Source organism: Salmo salar, chromosome 02 (assembly GCF_965601325.2).
Source record: "Salmo salar chromosome 02, fSalSal1, whole genome shotgun sequence".
Taxonomy (NCBI): Eukaryota; Metazoa; Chordata; class Actinopteri; order Salmoniformes; family Salmonidae; genus Salmo; species Salmo salar.
The window spans coordinates 54,829,155-54,856,700 of record NC_138292.1 but is presented as its reverse complement, the minus strand read 5'-3'; the positions used below and the strand labels follow the sequence as shown (position 1 = coordinate 54,856,700).

The 27,546-nt window shown below is 42.4% G+C and overlaps 1 protein-coding gene across 1 annotated transcript in view; it reads left to right on the top strand.

The window, feature by feature from the left end:
* The first annotated feature begins 1,684 nt into the window (after window positions 1-1,684).
* Window positions 1,685-27,546, top strand: part of kpca (kinase C alpha type) — a 143,361-nt gene continuing 117,499 nt past the window's right edge. Inside the window, 2 exon segments of the mRNA NM_001141522.1 lie at window positions 1,685-1,985; window positions 2,741-2,772. Of these exon segments, the coding sequence (NP_001134994.1) occupies window positions 1,819-1,985; window positions 2,741-2,772 (199 nt within the window). The 5' untranslated portion in view covers window positions 1,685-1,818.

Below are 27,546 nucleotides of genomic sequence, written 5' to 3'. Positions count from 1 at the left end.
GCTGCATCAGATGTCCTGGCCTCCATAATCCCCAGACCTCAAACAAATTGTGATGGTTTGGAATGAGTCGGACTGCAAAATGAAGGAAAAGCAGTCAACAAGTGCTCAGCATATGTGGGAACTCCTTCAAGACTTTGGGGAAAGCATTCCAGGTGAAGCTGGTTGAGAGAATGCCAATAGTGTGCAAAGCTGTCATCAAGGAAAAGGGTGGCTATTTTGAAGAATCTCAAATATAAAATATAAATTTGATTTGTTTAACACTTTTTTTTTTGTTTACTACATGATTCCATTAGTTATTTCATAGCTTTGATGTCTTCACTGTTATTCTACAATGTAGAAAATAGTAAAAATAAAGAAAAACCCTTGAATGAGTAGGTGTTCTAAAACTTGTGACCAGTAATGTATTTGTGTAAAAAAAAATACAAAAAATAGAGACCACAGTGGAAATACGTTTTTAACTGACAAAAAAATCAATCGATCAATCCAAACTGTGCAGTGGCAATTTGATGAACGGAAAGAGACATCCGTTACAAAGCACAAAAAAAGCTTAATGACATTCAGAGATTGTCAAGCCAAGCCTTCTATACTGGGTAAGCCTACAAGGTAGGGAGGGATGTATTTTCTGTTTGTTGATATTGACATAGTTTATTTAGTGTGGTGTTGAAAGCGCAAAGCATGATATTGAACCGTCTGAAGCCGGTATGCGTTGTTTATTGGTTATGTGGTGCATTGGCACAGAAACCTGTTGGTGGAACATCCGTTACATATATTTTATATCCTTATAAATATGACATCAAAATGTTGATCATCTGATTTCCCGCTAGCTGATCATTGTCTTCATTTGGCTCTGATCATAGTGTAAGCCTAATGAAATAGGAAGAGAGAGCGGGCTCGTCTGTGGTGGTCGGCGAACCCTCAACCTTCTGGCCGTAGGACTGCATGTCGTCGACTGTGCCACAAAAGCATGCTGAAGTGCAAAGACAATATCCACGTTTATAAACACAGGTGTCGCTACACTGCCCTACATAGGCAAAACACAGTAACCGCGAATTTGGTAAAAAAAATATTGGATCTGTATTATCTGATTAATGTGGTATTTGTTCTTCTGTCAGGAAACTAAGCCAGTTGATCAGAATATATCATGGTGTATCAGAAATTGCTGTCTGTCTAAACAGAAAGACTTCGAAGTCAGATTCTGCAGTAAAAACAACTGTGTTGCCTTTGTAGGGCAATATTGTCATTGTTATTTGTGATCGTAAACATTAGGGGAGGGTCATTTGAAAATATGATCCTCCCCCCACAGTAAATGTTGAACTGTCCCTAAAGACTTCATAACAAATGAATAAGCAACACACAACACATTGATAATGGATAAACATGTGATGACTATGACCAGTACTCATTTTGGGTACCGGTTCTGTTTTAATTTAGGTGCAGGAACTCCATAAGAAACACATTTTAGCCAAGTCAAGCACCGACTATGATATGACTGAGATGTAGTTTCTCTTCAAATAGTTTTAACCCAAAAATGTGCCCGTATCTTTTCCACCACTGGATGACGCTCCAATCTTCAAGGTCCCAACAGCCCTCCCTCCAGGCGATTAGTTGTGGTGACGTCAGCTCGAGTGAAAGAAGGAAGCAAAGCGCTCAGTGTGGAACCGTCAGTAAAAGTAGTTGTAGCGACAGCTTGGGAAAGCTCATAGATAGTACAGTGTGGCCGACTTTCCTGCTCAGTGGCAAAATACAGTGCGCGTGGAAATACATTTGATTGAATAGGTATATCCATTGGATAGAGAGGAATAACGGTGCTTTTTGACTATGGCTGATGTCACGCAATTCAACGAGGGGACCGGGGACATCGCGAAAGGGTTCGCTCGTAAAGGTGCTTTGAGGCAGAAGAACGTCCATGAAGTAAAGGACCACAAATTCACTGCGAGGTTCTTCAAGCAGCCGACTTTTTGTAGCCACTGCACCGACTTTATCTGGTAAGCGCTTTTCCTCTCCAGGCGGCCTCTGCCTGTTGAACGTTTGAGAACTCCGCCGCCTTCTCAACCAGCTATTCGGTTGTCACTTTCCCCCACATAGCTAACTGTGCTGCACCGTTACGTATACTTTGCTTACTGGAATTTTTGGTCTGCCACGCCAAAGCTGGACATACTTCCAACATTTGACTGTAATGCGCATCAATGCAAGTCCAAAGTAAATGAATTCGTTCTGCCTACGGTGTGCTAGATTCACTGTGTACACTGTGATTGTGACAGCGCGCCTACTTTAATGTTTGTTACCAATTGTAAAAGTTGTATTTCTCCTAGTCCTTGTTTTTTTTTTTAATAAATATTTTGAAATAACTTACTGCCAACGAACTATATAGGTTCTAAAACCGAAACACAAGTAACAAGTGGTAACTATTCGGGCTGTTGGGTGGTTGAAGACGCACCCATGTTGACCAACCTTCCTCTTTTGAAGGTGGTGTGTGTACTTGACTATGTATTGATAGCTACAGAGATATGTCGTCTTGAGTGAGTGAACAGCATTTTACAGTTACGACCTATGGCCGCTAAAATCCTAAGTAATGTGTAATGATTCTTGGGAAACACCTTGAACAGTTTAGGCTACTTGCTTTTTGTGACTGAGTCTTGGAGACTACTGCTGTTTCTGCTTGATATTACTAACATGTTTGTGTATCTGTCTGTTTCATGCTATTTGTTATTTCATTCTTCACTTTCCTCTCTTTTCACAGGGGATTTGGAAAGCAAGGATTCCAGTGCCAAGGTAATGAATGATGTCCACTCACTCAGCTCCAGTCCACCATGCAGTGTATACTCGTGTGTTTTTGTACTGCATTAATTCAAGAGGACCAGTCAATTTGACTTGCATAGACTAAAGGATGTTGCAATTTGTACTGGCGTTACTTACCTTTCAAAGAGTTTGAGATATACAGGTAGGCAATATTCCCTCTAAACTGCACAGGCAGCTCCCATCAGACTGCAGCAGTCTTTTTTTTCTTAAAGGGGCAGTGTTATAATTTGAGAGGGTCTTGAATAAACTAAGTTGCCAGTATGCAGAATGTAGCATCATTTGTCTGATTCTTTGTAATAATGGTATGGGAATAATAATGAATTTTATTTTGTAAAGTGGTTTATTGCATCAAAAAACACAACATTTTCAATCACCACCTTGTCTGAAGAACAAGTGGATAAACAGGTTCTTATCAAAAGTTGAACACCACACATTGGCTGCTACTGTAGGCTGAATGATAGAACAGCTATTTCCATGTTAAAATGCTATGGGATGCATTTTTCTCCATTGTTTTTGAGGATAGGCCTACATGATGATCAAATAGCCACAGTAGCCTACTTGGCCACTGTTAACAGTAACTTAAAGCAGGTACAGCCTCAGTGGTCACAGTAAACGCATGCCAGAAGTTGCACAGAATTTTCACAACATTCAAGTTTGCGCTTGCATTGGCAAAAGGATGTTGCAATTCTTATTGGAGTTACTGTTTGAGTATGATGTCTTCCTTACACACACACACACACACACACCCACACACACACTGGAATATGAAGTCGTAAATAACAGAAAAGAATGGTAAAAGTATCTGTGACGAAGCACTCAGAAGGTCTAATCACTCAAAGAAAAGGCATGGATTGATGTGACAGTTTTCTGTTTCCGACCCTTTTCCAATCTCATTACCATTTCAAGTCATTTGAAGCAGTTCTTTAAAAAAAAGTTATTTATACATATTTAATAAGCCAATGACTCCCAACTTTGAACTTTCTTTACTCTCTGGGCATTTTTGTTTGAGGCTCAGGAGTTTCTTCAAGTGCACTTTGAGACTTAAATCATCTTAATTGGATTTATGCAGCTAGTACTAGGGAATATCTTGACATTTAGTGGTTGTCTGTGTGAAGAATTGATTGTCTGCGATTTAAAAAAAATAAATAAAAAATGGTTATTTATGATATCAAAGTTAGAACATTTACAATGCACTCCTCAGCTCCTAGAAAGACGGACCTAGTTGTTTTGAGGACTATTTGTTAAATGGAGAAATGAATTAGCGTACATTATTCCCAGCTGACTAACTGGACTGACATGAAATCAAATCACACACGGCAATCTCATGGATGCCAGAGTTCAAATAGGCCTTGTAAAGGAAACAGAAATATGAGACTTTCTCTACAAAACCAAAGCCCTATGGGCCCCTGTCAAAAGTAGTGCACTACATAGGGAATAGGGTGCCATTTGGGACTTAGAATGGTGTACTGTAGCCTGGCAGCTGGATCTGCTTGTGCTTTAACCAGGCTAGGTCAGAGGGGTTAATGGCATTTGCCTGTAGTTTGCCAAGTCTCCTTAGTCAGAGTGGGATGTGTCTCTTCCATGTACCATCAATAATCTCAAACTTCTTGTTTACCGATTCCCATCTGTACAGTACTGTAGGTAAGTGCATTACTCAAACCTGAAGAATGTAGGCTTCCAGGCTATGTGCTCGTGCTGAGAAAAGGCAAACTTTTGTCTCAAGAAAATGTTGTATCAAGGCACTAGTTATCAGGATTTATAAAGGGTTTCTAAGCTGTATATAGGCTATATATACTGTACATACACTGAGTACAAACATTAGGAACACCTTCCTAATATTGAGTTTAACCCGCCTTTGCCCTCAAAACAGCCTCAATTCGTCGTGGCATGGACTCTACAAGGTGTCGAAAGCATTCCACGGGGATGCTGGCCCGTGCTTCCCCACAGTTGTGTCAAGTTGGCTGGATGTCCTTTGGGTGGTGGACCATTCTTGATACACACACACAGGAAACTATTGAGCGTGGGAAAACCCAGCAGCGTTGCAGTTCTTGACACACTCAAACCGGTGCGCCTGGCACCTACTACCATACTCTGTTCAAAGGCACCTAAATCTATTGTCTTGCCCATTCACCCTCTGAATGGCGCACGTACACAATCCATGTCTCAATTGTCTCGAGGCTTAAAAATCTTTCTTTACCTGTCTCCTCCACTTCATCTACACTGATTGAAGTGCATTTAACAAGTGACATCAATAATGGATTATACCTTTCACTTGTATTCACTTGGTCAGTCTATCATGGAAAGAGCAGGTAGTCCTAATGTTTTGTACACTTAGTGTATATTTATGTATTCAGATTCAGTTTTCTAGTTTTTTATATGGCAATTATTTTTAAAGGGTAATGTGTTGCCATGGACATTTAGTGAAAATAATGCTGCACTAACTCAAGCCTAGTCTTCACTAGCCAGATGTTTATTTTGGTTCTAAAAGCATTGTGGCCTGACCTGAAGATTTTAAATATAGTTTAATAGTGTACAATTGTGGTGCTTAGAGATTGTTTTAAGTCCTTGATTGTAAATCCGATTGTAAGCCACTATGGATGAAAGTGTCCAATAAATGACTATTTAATGTGTCTGGTAACACGACCGTTCTCATGCAGAAAAGAGAAACAACAGTAACTCCTCATTTTACTGGAGACCTCAAAAAGGAAATGGATCATTGCAGTACGTTATCTGCTGTCTTGATCTGTCTAACATTTCTAAGCTGACAATTAGCTTGGCAGCCAGAGAGAGAACTGTTGGTTTGCTGGAAAAGTTATTTTCTTGGAATCAGACTTTTTCTTATTATTTGTAAGCATTTCCTGCATGGATGCACTTCCAATGAACTGGTGTAATACCTGAGAAAACCAATCTCATCCTTTCTCTAGAAGATAAGAATGTGCGTAAAGCAGGACATTTTCCTTAGGAGCAAACACTTCATTAACAACGATACCGGTTGAATGCCAGTTAAGTATGTTGATACGCGCTTAAGTGGTGTCTCCCTCAGATATATGCCATCCTCTGAACATGAATGGTAGTGTAATGTGGAAAGTGGGGATCTTGCCAGCCAGTGCTGAGAGTCCCTGCCTCATGGTAAGTGCTGCTGCTTCAGCCAGCCAGGATGATGTTAACCTGTGATCGTTGAGCCGTTGGTTGAATGTGATCCATTCTGAAAGGATGTCTTCTGAGAGCTGCTGTTAAATGGCAGCAAAAGACATCCATTTGCTGGAGTACGAGGATAAACACTCTCCAGAGAAGGCTTTTTGATCTCTTGGGGGTTCAGAAGACCCTTGTCTGGAATATGACCGCTTTTATTGTAGTGGAGTGAGCGTGAGAGAGAGAGAGAAAGAGTGTGTATTAGGGTTGCACATTTTGCGGCAATATTCAGAGATGGACTTTCCGTGGGAATTAACAGGACTAAATGGGAATTAATGGAAATATATGCCTATTAATACTGTTTAAATGTGGATGTTTTTTTGCATTGGATTTAATTTACCATATCATATGGAGACAGAAACCTAAACCTTTTGCTTGATCGTAAGTAGACATAATTGCAAATGATTAAATCCTTCCAATAGATTTTTTTTTAAATAATTTAATTACGAATTGAACTTTAATTAAATGAGTTGACTCTTCACATGGGATGATTTCACTGAACAACAAAAGAAAGGGAATATTGAATGATCCCCAATGATCCATCGCATCTCCCAAAAACATTTAACATACATCTGTAAAATGATAGTCTAGAAACTAAAGCTTTGGTTGTCTTCCTCTCAGGCTTCCATGTCTTTTCCCTGGACCTCCTCAATGTCCACCTCTTTAACATCAGACTGAGGCCTCATCTTCATTGTCACTTTCCAACCTTGTTGAGGATGGCTTGTTGCCCAGATGGCCACCAATTTTTCAACCTTGTATTTGTCAAACTGTTGCGTGCTTTGGTGTGTGTTCCCAAACAAGGACCAGTTTCGCTCTGAGGCGGCTGATGTTGGTGGGATTTGGAGGAGGAAAGAGCCTCAGATCCACAAATCCCTTCCACCAGGTGGCTGATGAGATATGTTGGCACGACTGCCATATTGCCTCTACATCCCAAAGCCCTTAAGCAAAATTCCCCAAATTCCAGGGCCTAACTTCCCATGGAAAATGTCTGGAAAGATTCTGGAAATTTACTGGAAAGATTCCGACCCTTTGCAACCCTAGTGTGTATACTTGTGTGTGTTCAGGTTCCTGCATGCATGTGTGTATCGTAAATTGTATGTATCCATACGTACAGATGTGGTGTTGTACATCACGCATCTATCTACGTATTTGTCTGTGTGTGTGGAGCCTGTCTACCCGGGCTTAGTAACTGATCGATAAAGACACTCCTCCACTTGTATGTGTGTCTTGGAGGTGTGATGCACTTTGCTCAGAGGCGAGGTGGTAACAGACCTGCTATTCAAAAGCTAAAGGTCCCACTTAAAAATACCTGGCCTCTCATCAATTATCAACGGGCTCCTTGGAAATGGGGAGGCTCAAGTCAACAAGCAGGGAGGCTTCTATTGAGTACAGACATGATAAGCCTATCCTGTTGGGCTTTCTGTGCTGGCCTGAAATGAAGTTACATTGGATTTTCTGGAATTTGAAAATGTCTGTCTGGTATTAATTCATTTGTTGGTGTTCAACTGTGAACTCGACATACAGTATCTTTGTTTCCAACATTTGTTAAATCGTTGCTTGCGAGACATTGAAAATTTGATTGTCATATTGGTCTCCATTCTAAAACCATTAGCTACCAATCCCCCCCCCCCCCCCCCCCATGGATTATTTCATATCTGGTCTATTTAAGACCACCTAAAGCACGAATTCAAGATCTCTTCCTATCGTTCCGTTATGGGAATCCCCAGACACTACACAGAGCTTGACGAGTTGTCAGAAGCCATAGCCAACAGAGATATCATATCCACTAGCTAACACTCAACAAGTCTTTTCCTTGGTTTGTAAACCGATGCCTCACGGTCACAGTTGAGCTGCGCTGTTGTGTCACTACCATGTTACTCGCCCTCTCCAATTTATATGTTGAGTAAATACAACCAAGTAAAGGTGAGCGGTGAACAAGCCCTCACCAGCCCTCATACAACCAAAGTAAAGGTGAGTGGTGAACAAGCCCTCATGTTTACCCAAGTGCAAGTTGTCACAATGTCAGATGGTATCTGTGCCAATTCTTGTTCCCCTCAAACAATCCTGTTTCTGTGGAATCCAATTCCACAAGTTAACCTGCAGGCGTTTGTATTCATATCCCAATTACATTGGAATTGCTGTTGCCACGTTGTAAACAAATTGAAGTATCCTGCATATTTACATATAGCAAAGGTTTCGAAGTCATATTCTCTCTATTCAAAACGACTTAATACAACCAATAACCAGGATAATTGTCACGCAGTGTACCACAGACAAACCAAGCCTGTGTGTCTCTGTTCACTTTCATTGTGTTTGCAGACATGCTTAACCATGTTCAAACCAAACATTGACCTAGAGGAGACGTGATAACACACTCCCTCCCACTTCCCTGGAACCTCCCCTCCCTTTTGATGTACAGTGGCCTCTCAGATCACGCTCCTGTGCTCCGGGCTTGTTGAGACAGTGCTAAGGGAATCCTTGTGCACATCCTGTGTTGACAGAGGACGGAAAGGTAAACTCTACCCTATGTCCTTACTCTCCCCCGCAGTCCAGCAGGTGTGTATTCTAGTCCTCCCATCTCCCATAGGTACCGAGGACTCCCATCTGCCTTCCCCTGTTTTGAAGTTTGTTTCTCAGCAGTACATTTTTGAGCAGGTCTCACTTTCTATTGCTGTAACGACTAGTTTCAGAGAGACCAATTTTTATTTATTTATAAAAATAAAAAAATGTTTAGGTCTAGTTCTGGATTTAAAACATTCTCAATGGAGATTCTCCATCGAAAGTGCTATTTAGTCCAGGACTAGGCCTAATCTGTGTCCGAGAAAGCTTTCCTTACTATCCAAAAACCATCAGCCTCTCTATGCTTAACTTAGCCTGAACCTGTATTCTGCTAGGTACAGTTCTTTCTTTTTTTTTCTTTTTTTTTTTACTGACACTTTGTTTAAATAGAGTTTACAAATGTTTTGCCCAAGACCAGTGACTGACAGAATGTGTGCTGATGTGCTCTGACGCGTTGCATAATCATTGGCATCACTCCCGATTTATGTGAAAGCAGGTTTACTTCCCTGAAAACCATGTTTTTGGAACAATCAAACCTCAATGGGTTATGGTTCGATTGTCTTTCCATGGTGCTGTCTTCATTGTAAACGCTCTGGAGGATTCCATATACTCTTTCCCCACCATATTTCCCCTGGGTTTAATACGCCTTATACTGTATAATGAATACCATCTCTTCCTTAGGGACGTGTGGTGGCTTTATCACAAAGTCCACCTGAAGTCAACTTTAATGGACAGTGTTGGTACCAGTCAGGGTTAGAGGGAGAATTTGCCATAAACAAACCCACTGCTGACACCAGTCGACAGGCAAAGGCCAACCGTGTCAACCAACCAGGGTAATGTGACTTATGCTGGCGCTGTGGATTACCAAACACATTGCCCTGGGAAATGCCTATAGGCTTTCGTGGAGCCAGCGCATCGCCTCGGAGGCTGTGGATTGGTGCTTTCACAAAAGGGCTCTCCTCCCCTGGGCTGAGTGCCAGAGAGCTTGTCCGCTACAGTGCACTCTGCCTTGGGTAGAGCAGATGTAACCACCCATTCTCCCCCTCTCTCTCTCGCTCCTCATTCTCTCCATTCCACAGCATCCTAAGGGAAATTATCAATAAAGCCCTCGGTTAGCGCCAGGCTCATTCTTATGTACTCTGAAAGCTGAGGTCATGACCTTGAATTATACCCAAGCTGATGATTCAGATTTTAGCTGCTGCTCATCACAATCGTGAAAGAGAATACAGAGAGGGCTTGCTAGTAGAGTTTGTGTGTGTGTGTCTATGTGTCTCTCTGTCTATCGGGTTAGTCATCCAATCCACTCTGATGGCAGGGGTAACCGGGCAGATTAAAGAGATGATGTGAATACGCTGGCCCCGGGAGTAAAACCGCTTAACCCCCTAAACCTTCCATTTGGTACAGCCTCTAGATCCTCCATCCACCTTAGGACACAAAACCTAGACAATCCCTCGTTTGCAGCCCACGTATGCACACGGATACAACAGCACCTCTGGCCCCTAGGGCTGAGCAGAAAGAACAGAACAGGGCGATCCTCCATTACATCAGTTACCCTGAGAGCTATTACAGCACAACAGCTGGATAGCTAGGCTCCTATCAAACCCCTCAACCACAACTTACGTTAGTGACGGGCATTAAAATGCTGATATGGACTATATCTATTCATCAACTCACCACAACTCACTTTAGTGCCGGGCGTTATTAAAATGCTGTAGACCTATATGGACTTTCTAATAACATAATGCCTCGGTTTGAAAGCGAGGCATCGACGTCATTTCTTTTGTACATACTAAAGTCAAATAGGCCACAAGCATTCCCGAATGGGTTGAGAGCCAGGCAACAACCGAGCCGGGGTCATTTGGCCCATGCATTAGTAGCCAGGATGCCTGTGTCATGGATTGTCTCTACTTTGTAAATGACTTGCCATCGCCACCGGTTAATCCAGGCCATTTCCAGGGCTGTGTGGGTGGATTATGGCTTTAGATCCAACAGAGCTGCTGTGTCTGTCTGTCTTTGTGGTCAGGCGGACATGGGGAAAGCCTGCATGGGCGGAGATCCCTTCAAAACAGCCCAAATGTGTCAATACTACCGCTGTGTGCCTTTAAGCTAAACCAGACAGACAGCACCATGCTGTGATGGGGGATCCCCAGAGAGTTGGAGCGATACCCAGCTACCCACGCTGACCAGAAATGACCTTACAAGACCTTTTGGATTTCCGTTAAAACCTCTGTTTTTGACAATGTAGCTATACCGCATCGAAATGAAACCCATCGGTTCACGTTGAATTATTTACTCACTAGGGGAAATGCTTTTTAATACGTGAACAGGGTATGTTAATATTAGAGTGGCAGTGAAATGTAGCCGTTTTGCATGCCTGTGTTGATGAGAGACTGCATTTCAGGGGGATATGCTTTCACACCACCCAAGACATCTCTGTATAAAGTGCAATTGAACATAATCATGAACCAATGGACTAAGAGCTTCATTATCTGCCTCTGTGCACATTCATTCAAATCTTGTTCGCCAGAGAATTCCAGCAGGGTTGGAAATGCATCCACTGACACCTTTTATGGCATGAGATAATGGCCCCCTGTTTACTTGCTGATACATGATTGATCCAAGCCCGTTTCGCTGTATGGGGCTTTGAAGTGACTAGGCAAGCAATCAAACAAAGAAGACAGCCAGAGCTTTGATGGCAACCCTTGCCGGAAAAGGCAGAACATTTTAGTTGTTCAGAATCACTTTTCTCTTGGTCGTCAGCCTGAAATCAAATATAACAGGTGTTCTTGTTCGCATACTTTTCTTCTCAGAGAGCGAGTGATGGAAAAAGGAGGAATAAGTGACAGGAAAGGGAGACGGGAGGAGAATACAGACATAAGGCCCTTAGGACTATCACCAGTGTCTACTCCACAGTATGCTTTGTACTCCCGCTACTCCTACTCTAAGAATAATATCGACAATGTTACCGCTGGCTACATACACCAGATGACATCATGCATCAGATGAAAAGCTCCCTTTGCTGGACTATGTTTTTCCACTAGCAAAGTGCCGGAAGCTTTCCCACACTAATCCTTGGAGCCAGGTCCTTTTGATCTTGTTGCCTTGTCCATTGAGAAGATGCATCTGCACAGTGCAGCTCTCATCCCAAAGGAAAGAGGCTGCTCGGTCTGGACTATGTTTGCTGAGGGACCTTAGAGCTTCTTCTGTCATACCGTTATGACTTGGCAGGCTGGTCATAACAGAATCAGGTTGACAACACACAGCCACGCCAGTGGGAGAGTAAGCATACAGGATGAATGGGAGTGTTGAGTATGTCATGTGTCCTGATTTGCCAGGGTCCTTGTTTGTTATGGTTCCGCATCACGTCATGTCTAAGAACAGACCTAAACTGTGTGTTATTCAAGATAAACCACAGGTTCGCATGCCTTATTGCTAAAATATAGTCAGATTAAGAATCCATAATCAAATATTTATTAAATTGTACTTTTAAAGCGGCAGCATGTATTTTATGTGAACTGACAAAATTCGCGTTATAGATCTGTCATTCTCATTAAAAGCAAGTCTAAGAAGCGGTAGATATCTTCTATGTGCACTATTTCAATGCTTCCCGTTACGTTTAGTTTTTACTTATTTTACTTTGTGTTGTACACCAGCTAGAAGCATCTGAAAATACAATATTTTTGGTTATGGATAATATATTTCACAGCGGTTTAGATGGCAGAATGATTCTCTATGCTATACTTGCTCGTTTTGTCACAAACTGAAATTAGGAGAACTGTTAGAATTTTAGCAACCAGGAAATGGGGTAGCGATTTCTGCATAGTGCATCTTTAAGTTGTCACACTATTATATTAAGTTGTATTGAACTGCTAGCTTATAGCCTAGAAATTACTTTCAGATACCAAGATGCTTTCTGTCTTTTCAATGTCTCTTTTGCTTATCGTTCACCAGTATTGTGTTGTCAGACAAAGAGATGCATTGAAGGTGTCATCTAATTTGACTCATGTTTACATGGTCTGTGCTTGTACTAATGTGTTTGCGGAGCAAAATGACTCTAGGGTAAATAGAACAGAGACACTCCACTGGTGGCTACTAGGGAGATGGACACTTCCTTGTAACCTGCCAATGTCAACACGTCTTATCCTCTAGATCCATAGGCTTTCTATAGAAAGCATTAATGGCTGCTGTAGCTATTGTATTTGCAACTGTCACTTGAGCCATAATTCACATAACATGACCATACCTCACTTAGCTCTGCCTTGGGTCTGAATGTAGTGATATTTGTAGTTAAAATGGCTTCCTTTAAAGATGCAAAATTTGAATAGTTTGCCTAATTTCAGTTTGTCTGCACAATGACTGCTTGTTTTGTCACAATCATTGTACCATCTGAACCGCTGTGAAATATCTTTAACATAACCAAAAATACTGTATTTTCAGATGTTTAAAGCTGATGTACAAAACTGAAAGTAAAAGATGCAAAAACTAAATTTAAGAACAGAAAGCATAGAAATAGATTACATGGAGCAAATCTTCTGCTTTTTAGACTTGCTTTCAATGAAAATGACAGGTCTATAATACACATTTCTATGTGAATTTGGTCGGGTCGCCCAAAATGTTACATATTGTAGCTTTTAAGTACATTTTTGAAGTGTAGGTAAGGCGGCTTAAAGCATATTATGCTGCTATTCAGCTGCCTGCTCTAACAGCAGCTTTTACTGTAAATAAAGTGAATCAAATGCTTTTTATAGTACATGGACGACATAAATTAATCCCTTTGTGGTTATGCTCCTGAGAAGTGAGCTTATGAGGGTTTAGCACTCTACTCATGATCAATACCATGAGAAAATCCCTCTCTCTACTCAATGTGAGTCTCTATGAAAACATGGAGTGACACCCGCAAAATGTCCCACATCTGCACGCAGGGCACTTGACCATCAGCTGGATTTCCCTTACACCATTTAACGCTGACCCTCCGCCAACCAGATGAACTTGGCAACATCTTCCATTTTCTAGAGCTTTCTGGAGCTTCCATGCTACGTCAATGATCATTGATCTCTGTCGTCCACGGACCTAGTAAGTCTAAACCAGGCTCTCTCGGGGCTTAGCGTCTAATGATGCTCCTCTAGAATGTTTCATAGTGGATCTATACAAAGCGTCTCAGAGTAGGAGTGCTGATCTTGGATCAGTTTGGTCTTTTAAATCGTAACGACTAAGAGGGGTGACCTTATCCTAGGCCAGGACTCTTACACTGAGAAGCTTTATAAATACGGGCCCTAGTTAAAGCATAGCTTGTTTTAATAGGACTCTAACCGTCCACTTCATAAAGCTGTTATGACGTATAACGGGGGAAACTGGAGAGGGGTAAAATGCCCCCTGTGGGTCCAGGGATATGGCTGAGGAGCTTTAACACTAGAACAGCTGGACCTCGAGGGGACCCGTCTTCAACCTAATGGACAGTCACTCTGACTGCAACATTCTAACAGTGTAATTAATTAATTAGAATACACATTTTATTTCAAATAACACAATAGCATTTTCATTAGTTTATGCTACTGTAGGTTATATGTAAAAACAAAAAACACGTTCAAGTGTTCAATCAATTTTATTTGTGGAGTGCCTTTGTTACAACTATGAAACAGAAACAATATGTGTTTGAACATGGTAACAGCTTTTTTTTTTTTTATACTGATAAAATAAATACTCCAACCACCAAGACGCACGGTCAGCAAGACGCGTGGTCAAATGATGAAAACACCCGTAGCCTAAACATCATTATAAGTGTCAAGTGGCCTTGATAAATAGTGAAAATCATCACACAGCAAAAATGGCATTATAATGAATATAAGTGTCGATATGACAGCAGTCAATTTTTGTCAGCTTGTCCTTACATTGTGTGCGTCTGCAGTGCGTAATAGTCACTGGTTTCCTCTTTATTGTCTTCCTGTCGTCTTGTCATTCTTCAGCACCGTTGTGTAGTACAGTGGCTGTGCAGGTGCCTTTTTGTGCAGAGGGAGGGAGCTCCCGACTCCCTTTGTTCATTGTGCCGGCAGATGACAGTGAACATAATACATTTGCCAAAGTAAGGTTCCACAAGCCTCCGTCCCAAATTCTCTGACATTCGCTCACCTGCTGCCCAATGTGGAATATTTTCCCAGATATTGAATACCGTTCAGCAGTTACAATTACGCACACTCTCACTGTATAGCTTACTCCAAGGAGGGCAGAGTACACTGATAAGACAATTTTTGGATTCAGTGGACTGATATAAGGTACATACCATTTTGGAGATTATAATTCGAACAGATTGAGCCAATTAAGCTCAACATTAGGAAGGCGTTCCTAATACTAGGTATACTCTGATGCTTTTTTCCCCCCCATATGGTGTGTTTGAGTACGCTCAGATGTTTGGTCCTTTATGAGAGGGGGAAGCCAAATGGAGCCAGGTTACCCTTGAACTCAGATCTAAATTGAACTCAGGTCTGTAGTTACATGTTATTTCATTTGTAAAATATGTAGGCCTAAATAACTGATAATTCACAACCTTGTATCTCCCACATTATAATCAGAAGGTAAGACATGGTCTCAGTTGTAAATGTTCTGTTTCACCAGAGGCCAAAGCTCAAATCATCAGTATCAGTCAATCGTAGCACTGCGTGTGCCTCACTTGTCGCTTCCACCGACCTTTTCATTAATGGTCCTCTATTGAGCTGATCCAGGAGCTGCTCTCATCTCGGGTTTCATGTATCTGGAGTGGTATCTACTGTTCTCCGGTGGTCCCAAGAACCTTTGCTATTGTTCTGCTCCCGTAGTCGATGATGGGGAAGCTGTGTTAGTTTAAGCTTCTGGGAGAAATACTTGGTTTGTGAAATATCGGAAAGCACTGTGGGCGCTTTTGTTGCAAGGAGAGAAAACATTTGAAGTGAAACTGAAAGAAGGTGAAAAGGGGTTTTTATGAGCTCATGTTGGCCAAGATACCTTACTTTATGTAATTCCCCTTAATTGACCCCGATTTTTAATTTTTTTCCCCCTTTTTTTTTTTTCTTTCTTTTTTTTTTGGACTCAAACGTCAAATCAAGACTGAATGCTATATCAAAAAGAGACCAGTTGAGGATTAATATCGAAATCCTCTCTATTAATATCTAAATCCTCTCTAAAAGGCTTCACCTTTTCCATCATTTCCTAGAACCAAAATGTTCCTTTAAGCACATTGTTCATCAAGTCCACGAACATATCACTCTAGCTCCATTTGACAGATTAGATGTACGGCTTGTTCTGAGCTATTGTATGGTTTAGTTTGAAAGCTCCGTACAGAAGTACATCTGAGCATGGTGTACCTTTTTAAAAAACAAAGTGGTTGTAACACCTGTAGGGACTAAAGAGGATCGCTATGACTACTGTATTAGGAGCTAAAGAGGATCGCTATGACCACTATATTAGGAGCTAAAGAGGATCGCTATGACCACTGTATTAGGAGCTAAAGAAGGCAGCTATGACACTGTATTAGGAGCTAAAGAGAACAGCTATGACCACTGTATTAGGAGCTAAAGAGGGCAGCTATGACCACTATATTAGGAGCTAAAGAGAACAGCTGTAACTACTACTGGACCAGGTTGCTCATTTCCTCAGCCTTTTACCAAACAAGCTACCTAGTTATGAACTGTAATTTAGCTGCTTTGCTGGCAGTGCGATCTGAAGGAAGAATAACAAGACATTGCTTACAATCTCATTACAACATGTTGCATGCCTCGAATGCAGCTGAATGAAAGTCACCCGTCCTAAATGGAATCTCAGTATGGGGAAATGGCATCAGGAATGAAAATCATTTCCATGAAAATGGGGCATATGGAAATGTGGAAATAGCCTAAAAGGTCATTTATTAGCAATCTGTTTGTGTAGGTAATGCAACGTTGTGGTGAATAATATTCAGCGAACAAGCCTAGAAGATTGAAGCCAATTATGCTTCCCCCGCTCCCAGAAGTGACAGCGATGCCATTTCCATGTTATCTGAAACTTTGGCCTGTGAACCTATACGACAACAAGCTGCCAGCCAATTAAGCTAATATTATTAGCCTGAAAAGTACATATTTGTCAGAGCAAGGCAGCCTCGACTCTACCACAGTCTGTAGCTGACATTGAGACTGCGGTGGAGTGATGGTGCTAACAGCGCTATCTGGTTGACTAGCATAGCATAGCCTACAGTAGCATAGCGTTGCCTTGCCTTGCGCTGCACTGGAGCCTGCTCTGTGACATTCCCCAGTATTAGCAGTGACAAAAACCAGGCGCTAATCTGAGCTGCTTCCCCAAACTCCATTAATTACCAGCTAGCGCTCTGCTCTGTCTGACAGCGAGGGGCTTTGGGGAGGAAAGTCATTGTCGATGTTTGGGCTGATGTCTGTTTAACATCAAACTCTTCATTTACACCTATTAGCAAATTTAGAATCCATCTTTTCTCTCTTTGTATCGTGTTCCCTCTCTCTATTCTCTCTGTTTCACCTATACCTTTACTTTGGATAATATAACATGAGCTTTTACACTTCTTCAATCACAACGGCCTAATAAATCTTTCCTGTCATTTTGTTGCACAAATGCTTTTATGCCACTCAAAACACTTCAGCTACACTGTTTAGGGGGTAAATGTCAGACAATTTTATAGATTGTGGTTGTTTTCCCCTTATTTATTTTAGTGTCAGTTCTAACCTCACTTCTTGCCCTGATCAGATTGTGAAGAGTTGCTTGTCTGTGTAACTAGGGCCCAGTGTTTTTTTTCTTTTTTTTCTTTCTGGCCAGGTCACATGGTCAAGAACAATTTTAAGTATAACCATTATGCACTCATTTGATGATGTTACACTCTAATCTCCCATCAGTTTATGAAGTGATGCAGGTTTGATAGATGAGTGCACCCATCTAATCAGTCATAGAGCTGGCAGCATCGCATGTAACATGGATCCTAGCGCTAAAGGTGTGTTGGACTGTTAGCCCACTTTGCAACTAGGAGGATCAGGATGCTTTTAACATGGAGATATGAAGAGAAATGAGTTACGTAATCCATAGGAGGCGCATCCTGGCCCTTGGACATTAACACATGGATTAGTGGGGGTATTACTGTCTGAATGCATTACAGGTCTATTAGGTAGATGATGGAGTGCAGACTAATGCACCAGACTCAAAATTACAATGTAATCTGGACTTTAATTGCCTGGATTTTTGTTTTGATAATGTTATAATCTAATGGAAGAAAAAACGGATTTATCTAGAACAGGAACAAGGTCGAGTTGAATCTTTTTAATCCTATAATCCCATTTTAGTAGGGATGATATGGTACAGTGTAATGCATTGGTAAGAGGCTGTTCTTATTGTTGTGCCTGCTACACAGATTATTTTCTTTGGGAATGATGGTGTTAAGCAGCCACAGACAGCATACAGACTGCCATGTCAAAAGAATATGCAGCGAAATGTATAAAGCACGTGTCAAAGATCCTTCTATTATGTGATATAGGCCTACATGCGTAGTGTTGAGACTGTTTGTGCAAACAGCATTAATTCGACTCAGTGGGAGTATTTCGCATTGTGTGGTTGCTATGTTTTTTAGTCTGCTTTATTGTTGAAACAATCCAGGCTCTCAGAGGAAGGGTATATTTCGTTTTTTAGGGCTTCTTTCATTTTTTTCATATTAAATCACTGTGACAGGCTCTGCTTTGCAGTTATTTCCTTCTTCAAACCTTAAAAAAAAGAGAATTTGCATCATTTTTTGTACCTTGTTTTTAAAGGCCTGGGGTGCTTCTTTTCTTCCGATGTGGCACTATCCATTTGGACATGATCCTGGAACTTGTTATCTCTGCATCTGTGATATGTGCATTATGGTTGCCAAGGTAGCGGGCTTGGCTGGTCCAGGTTGAAACTGGTTGAGTCACAAATGGCACCCTTTTCCCTACATAGTGCACTACTTTTGACCAGTGCCCACTATGTAGGGAATAGGGTGCCATTTGCGACGCAAGCAGTGTGTCCTCCCAACTGGTACTGTGAAGAGATAGAGGCCAAGCCATAGTGAGGATATAACTCTGTTCAACTTGACAACACTGCAAATGCATGGCATTTTCACTCCAACATAGAACATATGATTTTATTGATCATAGTCATAGAGGGTCGTAATTCTTAAGTCCGCCTGCTTGCAGGTCTGAGGATATTTGATTGGTTCCCAGGAAGCATTGCGTCCTAGACCATTTCTAATTTCTCTCATTTGATTGGTTCCCAGGAAGCGTTGTGTCAGACCTTTTCTCATTTCTCTAATTTCCAATCCTGACTTTCCATCTGAACAGGACCTTATTATGGAACCACAGTCTTGTTGTGAAGGTTGAAATGGGTAAAAGACAATGGCATAGGTAGACACTTCGCTAGCAAGTTTGCGGTCCGCACAATGTCCACCTATTATTGGCAGGAATTGAAAAATTCCTCTCTGGATTTGAATTGAAATGTCAAGTTGTCTGTATTAGTTGAGCTGCGAGGCGTCAGCTGCTTCCATCCTTTAGAGCCAATATCATTGTGTGTGGATTGATGCACACTCTCTTTGCTGCATGGCCTTAAGGGAGACAATATTTGCAAATTGATTGACATTTTCTCCATTGTGCAACCACAACTCGGATGACAAGCTGCAGTTAGTCTCAAACATAACTTGGACTATTTGTATTAGTTTTAAGTGTTTTCATTTGAGTCATATGGTTCATGAATGTGTCCGCATTCAGCTTTATACATATTTGAAAGTATAATGTGTTATTATCAGGCGTCACATATATAATTCTTGTTTCAGTCACAGAGAGTACTGCTCTATGCATACATTCAACATCAATAGTCTCTCTCTCTTACATTTACTGAAAACCCTCTCTCGGAAAACATTACCGAATAACTATCGACCCATTCTCCTGTTATTTCCTTGAACTCTGTCTCTTTCCACTGCCAATGTCTCCAGACCAATCTAATGGGCTATACGCTTCAGCCTTGATTAAACTATCACGCTGGCCTGGGCAGAACACACAGGGGGTGAGATGGAGACATTTCTCTCTGTGTGTGTGTGGTGGAGCCATTCCCTCTGAGCCATGGAGTTTGTGGAGCCGCTGATTGGATCTGTCACACTGTTCAAAACCTCACACCCAATGACTAGTGGAAATGAAGCCATAGTCAAGTCTCAGTTCAACCTATAAATACCATTTTTGTATTTATTAAGATTCATGTGATCCTGGTTTTGATTACTGTAGAGTAGAATGTGTCAGTGATGGATATATGAAGAGATCAACACATTCTACTCCCATAGGGCGGCGCACAATTGGCCCAGCGTCGCCTGGGTTAGTGTTTGGCCGGGGTAGACCGCCATTGTAAATAAGAATTTGTTCTTAACTGACTTGCCTAGTTAAATAAAGGTAAAAAATATATAAGGTTACTACTAACACGGTAGTAGTTCATGTTCTATACATATTGCAGTTAGGTATCTATTATTAAATGATGCAAAGTAAATGAGCATATAAAGTACATTCAGTAGATTTGCACTCGTCAGACAGCGCATTGGATTTGCGTCATTGTAGAAGCACACTGGATTTGTGTCCACGCGCGACAGAACTGAATCAGTAGTGATGTTACACATGTCTCATTGGTATTGCAACAGGTTGTCACTGCGTTTTTAAATAAACTTTGTGACATGGAAAGTGAGCGATGCATATTGCAGGAGTATGAAACGGGTAAGGCTTTCGGGAAGGCGTTGAACAACATCAACAAAGTTCTCACCTGGCAGGTTGTTTTGTACAGCATGCTGTAGTGTTATAGATGTGTCAGTGAGGTGAATTGAGATCTTGTTTTCTCTCACCTCCTGACCACAGAACATCATATTACTCCCACTACGGCAGGGAAACTGAACTGAGCCTTTGTTTGTTTCTAGACTTAGTGCTATGCTTTGTGACAACGAATAATGTATGATTTGCAAAGTTATTTTGCATTCACAGGCTTATGTGACATGGGGTTTTTAAGATTTTGGATCTGCATCCAAAGTCTACCTCTCTGTGGCTTGGCAAAGGACCAAATGCAACCGTCTTACAGTCTGAATGACAATATCAAATGCTTGTTGGATTTGATGAACTCAATTGCATTCTCCAGTGGTTCCACCCGATTCATACCAACTCAAATCGTTTACAGGCCTAATTCATGGCAATATCAACCACAGACTAGATACTGCACTCTGAGTCATACATGCACCTGATAACTGGTACGAGTCAAAGGTTACAATGGGAAATGTTCATGGTTGTTTCCTGTGATACCAAGTGGTGTTTCTCATGTGCGCCTGCCTGCTCGGTGCACTGCTCCAGGGACTCTGCAGAAAGTGTTCATCGGGTCGGTGACTTTTAGCTGAGGTAACCTAACCGCTTCCTGCCCTCTTCAATCCTCACTGTTGTTTACTGTCTGGTTTTTTAATCCTGCTTAATCTCTCAACTAGAGCCTTAAACTGGATGCAGTACATTGTTGGAACCTGGATACTATTAAGGGTAGTTGCTTCCGCCAAAGGGAGGGGCGAAATAGGCCACCTCCATGTATTGTATTGGTGTTTTCGTCAGCAGTTGCTGTGTTTTGAAGGTCTAGAAATGCATCTCTGAATCATGCTGACGAAGAGAAGACGAGGCGGGTTTAGGAAGCAAACTCTGGTAGATTAAGATGTTTACACACACTAATGCACGCACGTGCACACACACAGATCCCTCTTGTCTGAGAGACTTACCATGGGCCTAAAGGGTGTGGTGCAGGGTTTTGTTTAACTTAATTAAGGTAGGGAGTTGGGATCGTAGCGCTATCACGGCTCAGCGTGTCCCGCGGCTCATTTACTAATCCCAGACAGCTCTGAGAGGTGGTGGTAGAGCCATGCATATTCATTAAACACATCCCCTCTAACATGGAAGTGCACATGAGAACAGTGTCACACACACACTTTAACACTAGATTACACACTTCAATAAAATACCCTTACATGTCAAACTATTACTCTAAACCCAATGGGAATGTATACCCGTCTTCACTTTACTTTGTAAACACCTTAAAAGTTCCTCAAAGACAACAGGAAATTAGATGGATCCTGTTGTGACTCACCTATAGCCTGGAGGGGTCTACCAAGGTCTCTAAAATCAGCGATGTAGTATTACTGTAGATGGACCCTGGGTTTCTCCTGGTCAGGTCAAAGGAGGCATGGCTTTGACCATACAGGAAGAACTGCAGAGATGGATGCCTGATGTTTTTGTATGAGTATTTCTGTTCGTCTGTCCTCCTTGCAGCCTGGTAATGGATATGACCCCCATCATCAACTCCGCTATCCAAACATTAGAAGCTGTGTTTATTGTTTTGAGTCCATAACCCACAATTTACCCCTTCGTACCCTCCCTTCATCCTCCTTTTCTACCCAGTGCTGACATCATCCAATAAGGGGGCGAAGCAGGGGAAAATAATACCTTATTTTTATGTAGATCCTTTTATAGTTCCTGACTTCAGTGAATTTCCATTCAATAGTTTTGACAGTAGGGCAGATTAACCAATTATTTTTTTGCGAATTACTGCTATGTACTTGTCTGATCAGGCTAGTGAGGACATTATTGTGAACAGCGGCGTGACAAACTGAGTATTTTTTTGTCGTATTACTGGGGATTCAGTTGAAGACTTTTTGCTCACAGTATTGTGTTGAGAAGCTTTGGGATAGATGCAGCACATCTTTTAGTCAGAATGGTACAGTATAACAGTAAATGACGTCCACTGTGGAGTGGGTCAGATTGACCGGCACAGTTTAACCTCTCTAGGGTAGGTGGGACGAAATCGTCCCACCTACTCAACAGCCAGTGGAATCCCATGGCGCGTTATTCAAATACCTTAGAAATGCTATTACTTCAATTTCTCAAACATATGACTATTTTACACCATTTTAAAGACAAGACTCTCGTTAATCTAACCACACTGTCCGATTTCAAAAAGGCTTTACAACGAAAGAAAAACATTAGATTATGTCAGCAGAGTACCCAGCCAGAAATAATCAGACAGCCATTTTTCAAGCTAGCATATGTCACATAAACCCAAACCACAGCTAAATGCAGCACTAACCTTTGATCTTCATCAGATGACAATCCTAGGACATTATGTTATACAATACATGCATGTTTTGTTCAATCAAGTTCATATTTATATAAAAAAAACAGCTTTTTACATTAGCATGTGACGTTCAGAACTAGCATACCCACCGCAAACTTCTGGTGAATTTACTAAATTACTCACGATAAACGTTCACAAAAAACATAACAATTATTTTAAGAATTATAGATACAGAACTCCTTTATGCAATCGCTATGTCCGATTTTAAAATAGCTTTTCGGTGAAAGCACATTTTGCAATATTCTGAGTAGATAGCCCAGCCATCACGGGCTAGTTATTTAGACACCCACCAAGTTTAGCCCTCAACAAAGTCAGATTTACTATAAGAAAAATGTGTATTACCTTTGCTGTTCTTCGTCAGAATGCACTCCCAGGACTTCTACTTCAATAACAAATGTTGGTTTGGTTCAAAATAATCCATAGTTATGTTCAAATATCCTCTGTTTTGTTCGTGCGTTCAAGACACTATCCGAAGGGTGACGAAGGGTGACGTGCCCGACGCGTTTCGTGACAAAAAATGTCTAAATATTCCATTACCGTACTTCGAAGCATGTCAACCGCTGTTTGAAATCAATTTTTATGCGATTTTTCTCGTAAAAAAGCGATAATATTCCGACCGGGAAACCCTGTTTACGTTCAAAGACATGGTGTCGCCTCGTGCACGCGCCTCAGTCTCATTGTCCTCTGATCGACCACTATCCAAATGCGCTAATGTTTTTCAGCCAGGGCCTGCAAAGACATCATTCACCGGTTTGCCGCCTTCTGAGAGCCTATGGGAGCCGTAGGAAGTGTCACGTTACAGCAGAGATCCTCAGTTTTCAATAAAGAGAGTGTAGAAGCCCAAGAAATGGTCAGACAGGCCACTTCCTGTAAGGAATCTTCTCAGGTTTTTGCCTGCCATATGAGTTCTGTTATACTCACAGACACCATTCAAACAGTTTTAGCAACTTTAGGGTGTTTTCTATCCAAAGCCAATAATTATATGCATATTCTAGTTTCTGGGCAGTAGTAATAACCAGATTAAATCGGGTACGTTTTTTATCCGGCCGTGCAAATACTGCCCCCTATCCCCAACAGGTTAAACTCACTCAAGACAGTCAAAGAATCAAGTAAAAACAGCCAAAACATGATTTTGTCTCGTCAGACCTTTCGGAAAGAAGTACAAAAACATTTGATTTCAAAACTCTTATTTAACAACTATTTGTTTAACATATTTCCTTTGTCACGAACAAGCATTTTCTGTTTGGAGCTCATTTGAGTGTCTGAGTCAGATCTGCTGTTCTCCCACTGAGACGGAGAAGTTTGGGAAAGCTCCTTTTCACCCAAACATAATTATAAAAGTGCAACCAGAACCAGTCACAACAAAATACATCAAAGACACTTGTTTATTTTGGACGTGTGCAAATATCTATACACATGAAAGCCTTCGGGTCAAAATGGCCCACATCCATTGTAATTTCCACGAGGGGAGACAGAGAGCTGGTTTCAAGCGCAGGGCGCAGCAGGTGTTTGTTGCAAAGGACCACAGGAGGAGGCAGGTAGCTGGGTCCAGGGGCAGGCAGAAGGTCATACATAGGGGAATCAAAAGGGCAACAGTACAGGCAGGGAAAAGGCTAGTAAAGTAGTCTGGGAGATCAGGCAATAGGTAGATAGGCAAAAGGTGTCGTTAGTTTTTGCCTGCCTCACTATCATACACTGGATGAGTAAATCACTCCAAAAGATGTCACAAAACAAACAATACCTCATTCATGGGGTGCAAAGAACTGAACTAAATAGTTTGTGTGATAATGACATATAGGTGTGTGAACAGGTGATTGGGATCTGGAGAGTGAGCTGCATTCAGGGGATCTAGGTGTTTGAGGGTGTGAGTTGGAAGCAGACGTTACAGTACACCACATCCCCTCCACGGGTGGCTCTTGACGGCCTAGGAAGCTGAGCAGGGGACCTCCCCCGGGGGCGTGGAGCTGGGTAGTCAGGACGGTTACGGTGGAAAGCCAGGGTCATGGCTGGGTCAAGGATCAATCCACCAGGTTATGGATGCGACCACCCAGGCGCTTGGAGTCAAGGAGGGCTTGGACAGAATAAGCCGGTGCACCGCCAACATCAAACGGAGGGGGTGCCCGAGGTGTGCCACAGGAGGATGGAGAGGGCTGTACCTCACAGGCTTGTAAAGGGACACATGGAAGGATGAAGAGATCCGGTAATGGCGGGGCAACTGGAGACGGTAGGAGACAGGATTGACGCGGTGTGTTATTTTGAAGGGACCAATGAACCGGGGACTGAACTTTTTGCAGGGGTCACGAAGCCGGATGTCGCGGGTAGAGAGCCACACATGTTGCCCAGGGTGGAAGAGTGGAGTAGGTCAGCAAACCATTTCTGGGAGAAGGAAGCTTGATGGAGGTGCCGATGTGCGGTCTCCCAAACCTGCTTGCTCCGTTGAAACCACTCATCGACGGCAGGCACAGTTCTCCCATGGGAACACAGGGGGTTGGTATCCAAGGACACACTGAGATGGAGTGAGGAATGGTGTGGTTGGTGGGTGCAGTGTTGGCGAAGGTACTTCCCTATTCAGGCATTCCGTCTGCTCGTTGGTTTTGGGATGGTATCCAGAGGATAGGCTGATAGAGACCCCCAGTCGGTTGCAGAAGGCTCGGCACACCCTGGAGACGAACTGGGGTCTCCGAAAAGATGTCTTCCAGGATCCCATACAGACTAAATACCTGTTGGAACATGCACTCGGCCACTTCCATGGTATTAGGTAGATGCGGAAGGGGGATGAGTCGGCACATCTTGGAGAACCGGTCCACAAATACTAAAATAGTCGTGAAGCCCGACGAGTCCGGCAGATCCATGAGGAAATCCATGGCGATGTGGGACCATGGTCTGTGTGGTGTAGGTAAAGGCTTGAGCTTACCGGTAGGTAGTTGGCGAGTTGTCTTAGCCCAAGCACAGACGGGACAGGAAATAATAATCTTGGACGTCTGCTGTTAGGATGACCACCAGAACTTGCGTGTCAGTGCTCTGTGGTCTGGGTGATTCCGGGATGGCCAGAATTCAGCGCGGTATGGCACCACTGCATTAGTTGGTCTGACGGACGCAGGAACGTAGGTCTTGCCTGCAGGGGTGTCGAGAGGTGCTGGGTCGTGGCACAGGGCCTCTTGGACGGCTGCTTGGATTTCCCACTGTATGGGTCCCACGACACAAGACAGAGGCAGGATGGGCTCGGGAGCTAGGTTGGAGGAAGGGGCGTCAAGTAGACGGGATAAGGAATCAGCCTTCACATTTTTCTTGCCGGGCAAATAGGTGACGGTGAAGTTGAATCCGGTGAAGAGTGCCCAGTGAGCCTGTCTGGGGTTGAGCCGCTTAGCACTTCTTATGGGCAGGTGGGACGGTAGCGTCCCACCTGGCCAACATCCGGAGAAATTCAAACTACAGAATTATAAATACTTTACTTTCATAAATTCACAAGTTTAATACATCAATAAAGCTTAACTTCTTGTAAATCCAGCCGCTGTGTCAGATTTCAAAAAGGCTGTACGGCGAAAGCACACCATGCGATTATCTGAGAACAGCGCCCCGCATACAAAACCATGAAAAACATATTTCAACCAGGCATGTGCGACACGAAAGTCAGAAATGGCGATATAATAAATGCCTTACCTTTGATCTTCTTCTGTTGGCACTCAAAGGTCCCCAGTTACGTCACAAATGTTCCTTTTATTCGATAATGTCCTTCTTTATATCCATAAAAACTCAGTTTATCTGGAGCGCTTCAGTCAATAATCCACCCAGTTTCCCTCAATCAAAATGAATCCCAAACGTTTCTTATCAAACCTTAAATACCCTAATACGTAAATAAACGATAAAATTTAAGACGGAGAATTGTTATTGTCTTTACCGGAGAAAAATACCAAAGAACACGCTCTCATTCACGCGTTTGGAAACACTACAGCCAAAATGGGAGCCACCTAGAAACTACAATTTCTGGCTCATTTTTCCAAAAACCAGCCTGAAACTCTTTCTAAAGACTTGACATCTAGTGGAAGCCCTAGGAACTGCAATCTGGGAGGACTTTGCCTTATAATAAAAGTGACAGCCATTAAATAGTGCTAGGCTGAATTATTTTTTTCATTTTTTTTCTTCTAATCTACCAATTATATGCATATCCTAGCTTCTGGGCCTGAGTAACAGGCAGTTTACTTTGGGCACGCTTTTCATCCAGACGTGAAAATACTGCCCTCTACCCAAGAGGTTAAGTACTCCAAATTGATGTGGTCAGTAAGGACAAGGAATGGGTGATGAGCTCCCTCTAACTAGTGGCGTCACTCTTCGATAGCCAACTTAACTGGTGTGCCAATTGTTCGTCAATGACATTTCCTGCAGCCCCCGAGTCCACTAGTCCCTCCACAAACTGAGTGGCCCCATTAGCAGAATGAAGAGCCGGGATCCCAAACTGCCTTTTGGTAATGTTCAAAAACATAGAGGTGCTTACCCGGGCGGAAGTGAAGGGGTTGTGGTCACCCTTCGTGGGGGAGGGAATAGAACAGCTATTGAGTAGGGGGTTACTCTCTCCACAATAGACGCACAGGTTCATGTAACCTCCGGTGTGTCTCGGCAGGCGTGAGAGGGGCGCAGCCGAGTTACATGGGTACGGGGCTATTGGACCGTGGCGGACGAGAGAAGGGCGTGGAAGACTCACAGGCCATGGGCGACTGTATAGGCAACCAGTAGGTTGCCAATGGATATGGACATCCAGATGTATTGGTATAGGTCTGTTAAATCTCTGCAGGCCAGTTCAGTCTGTAACTCCTGATTTAAGACCCCTCCGGTAGA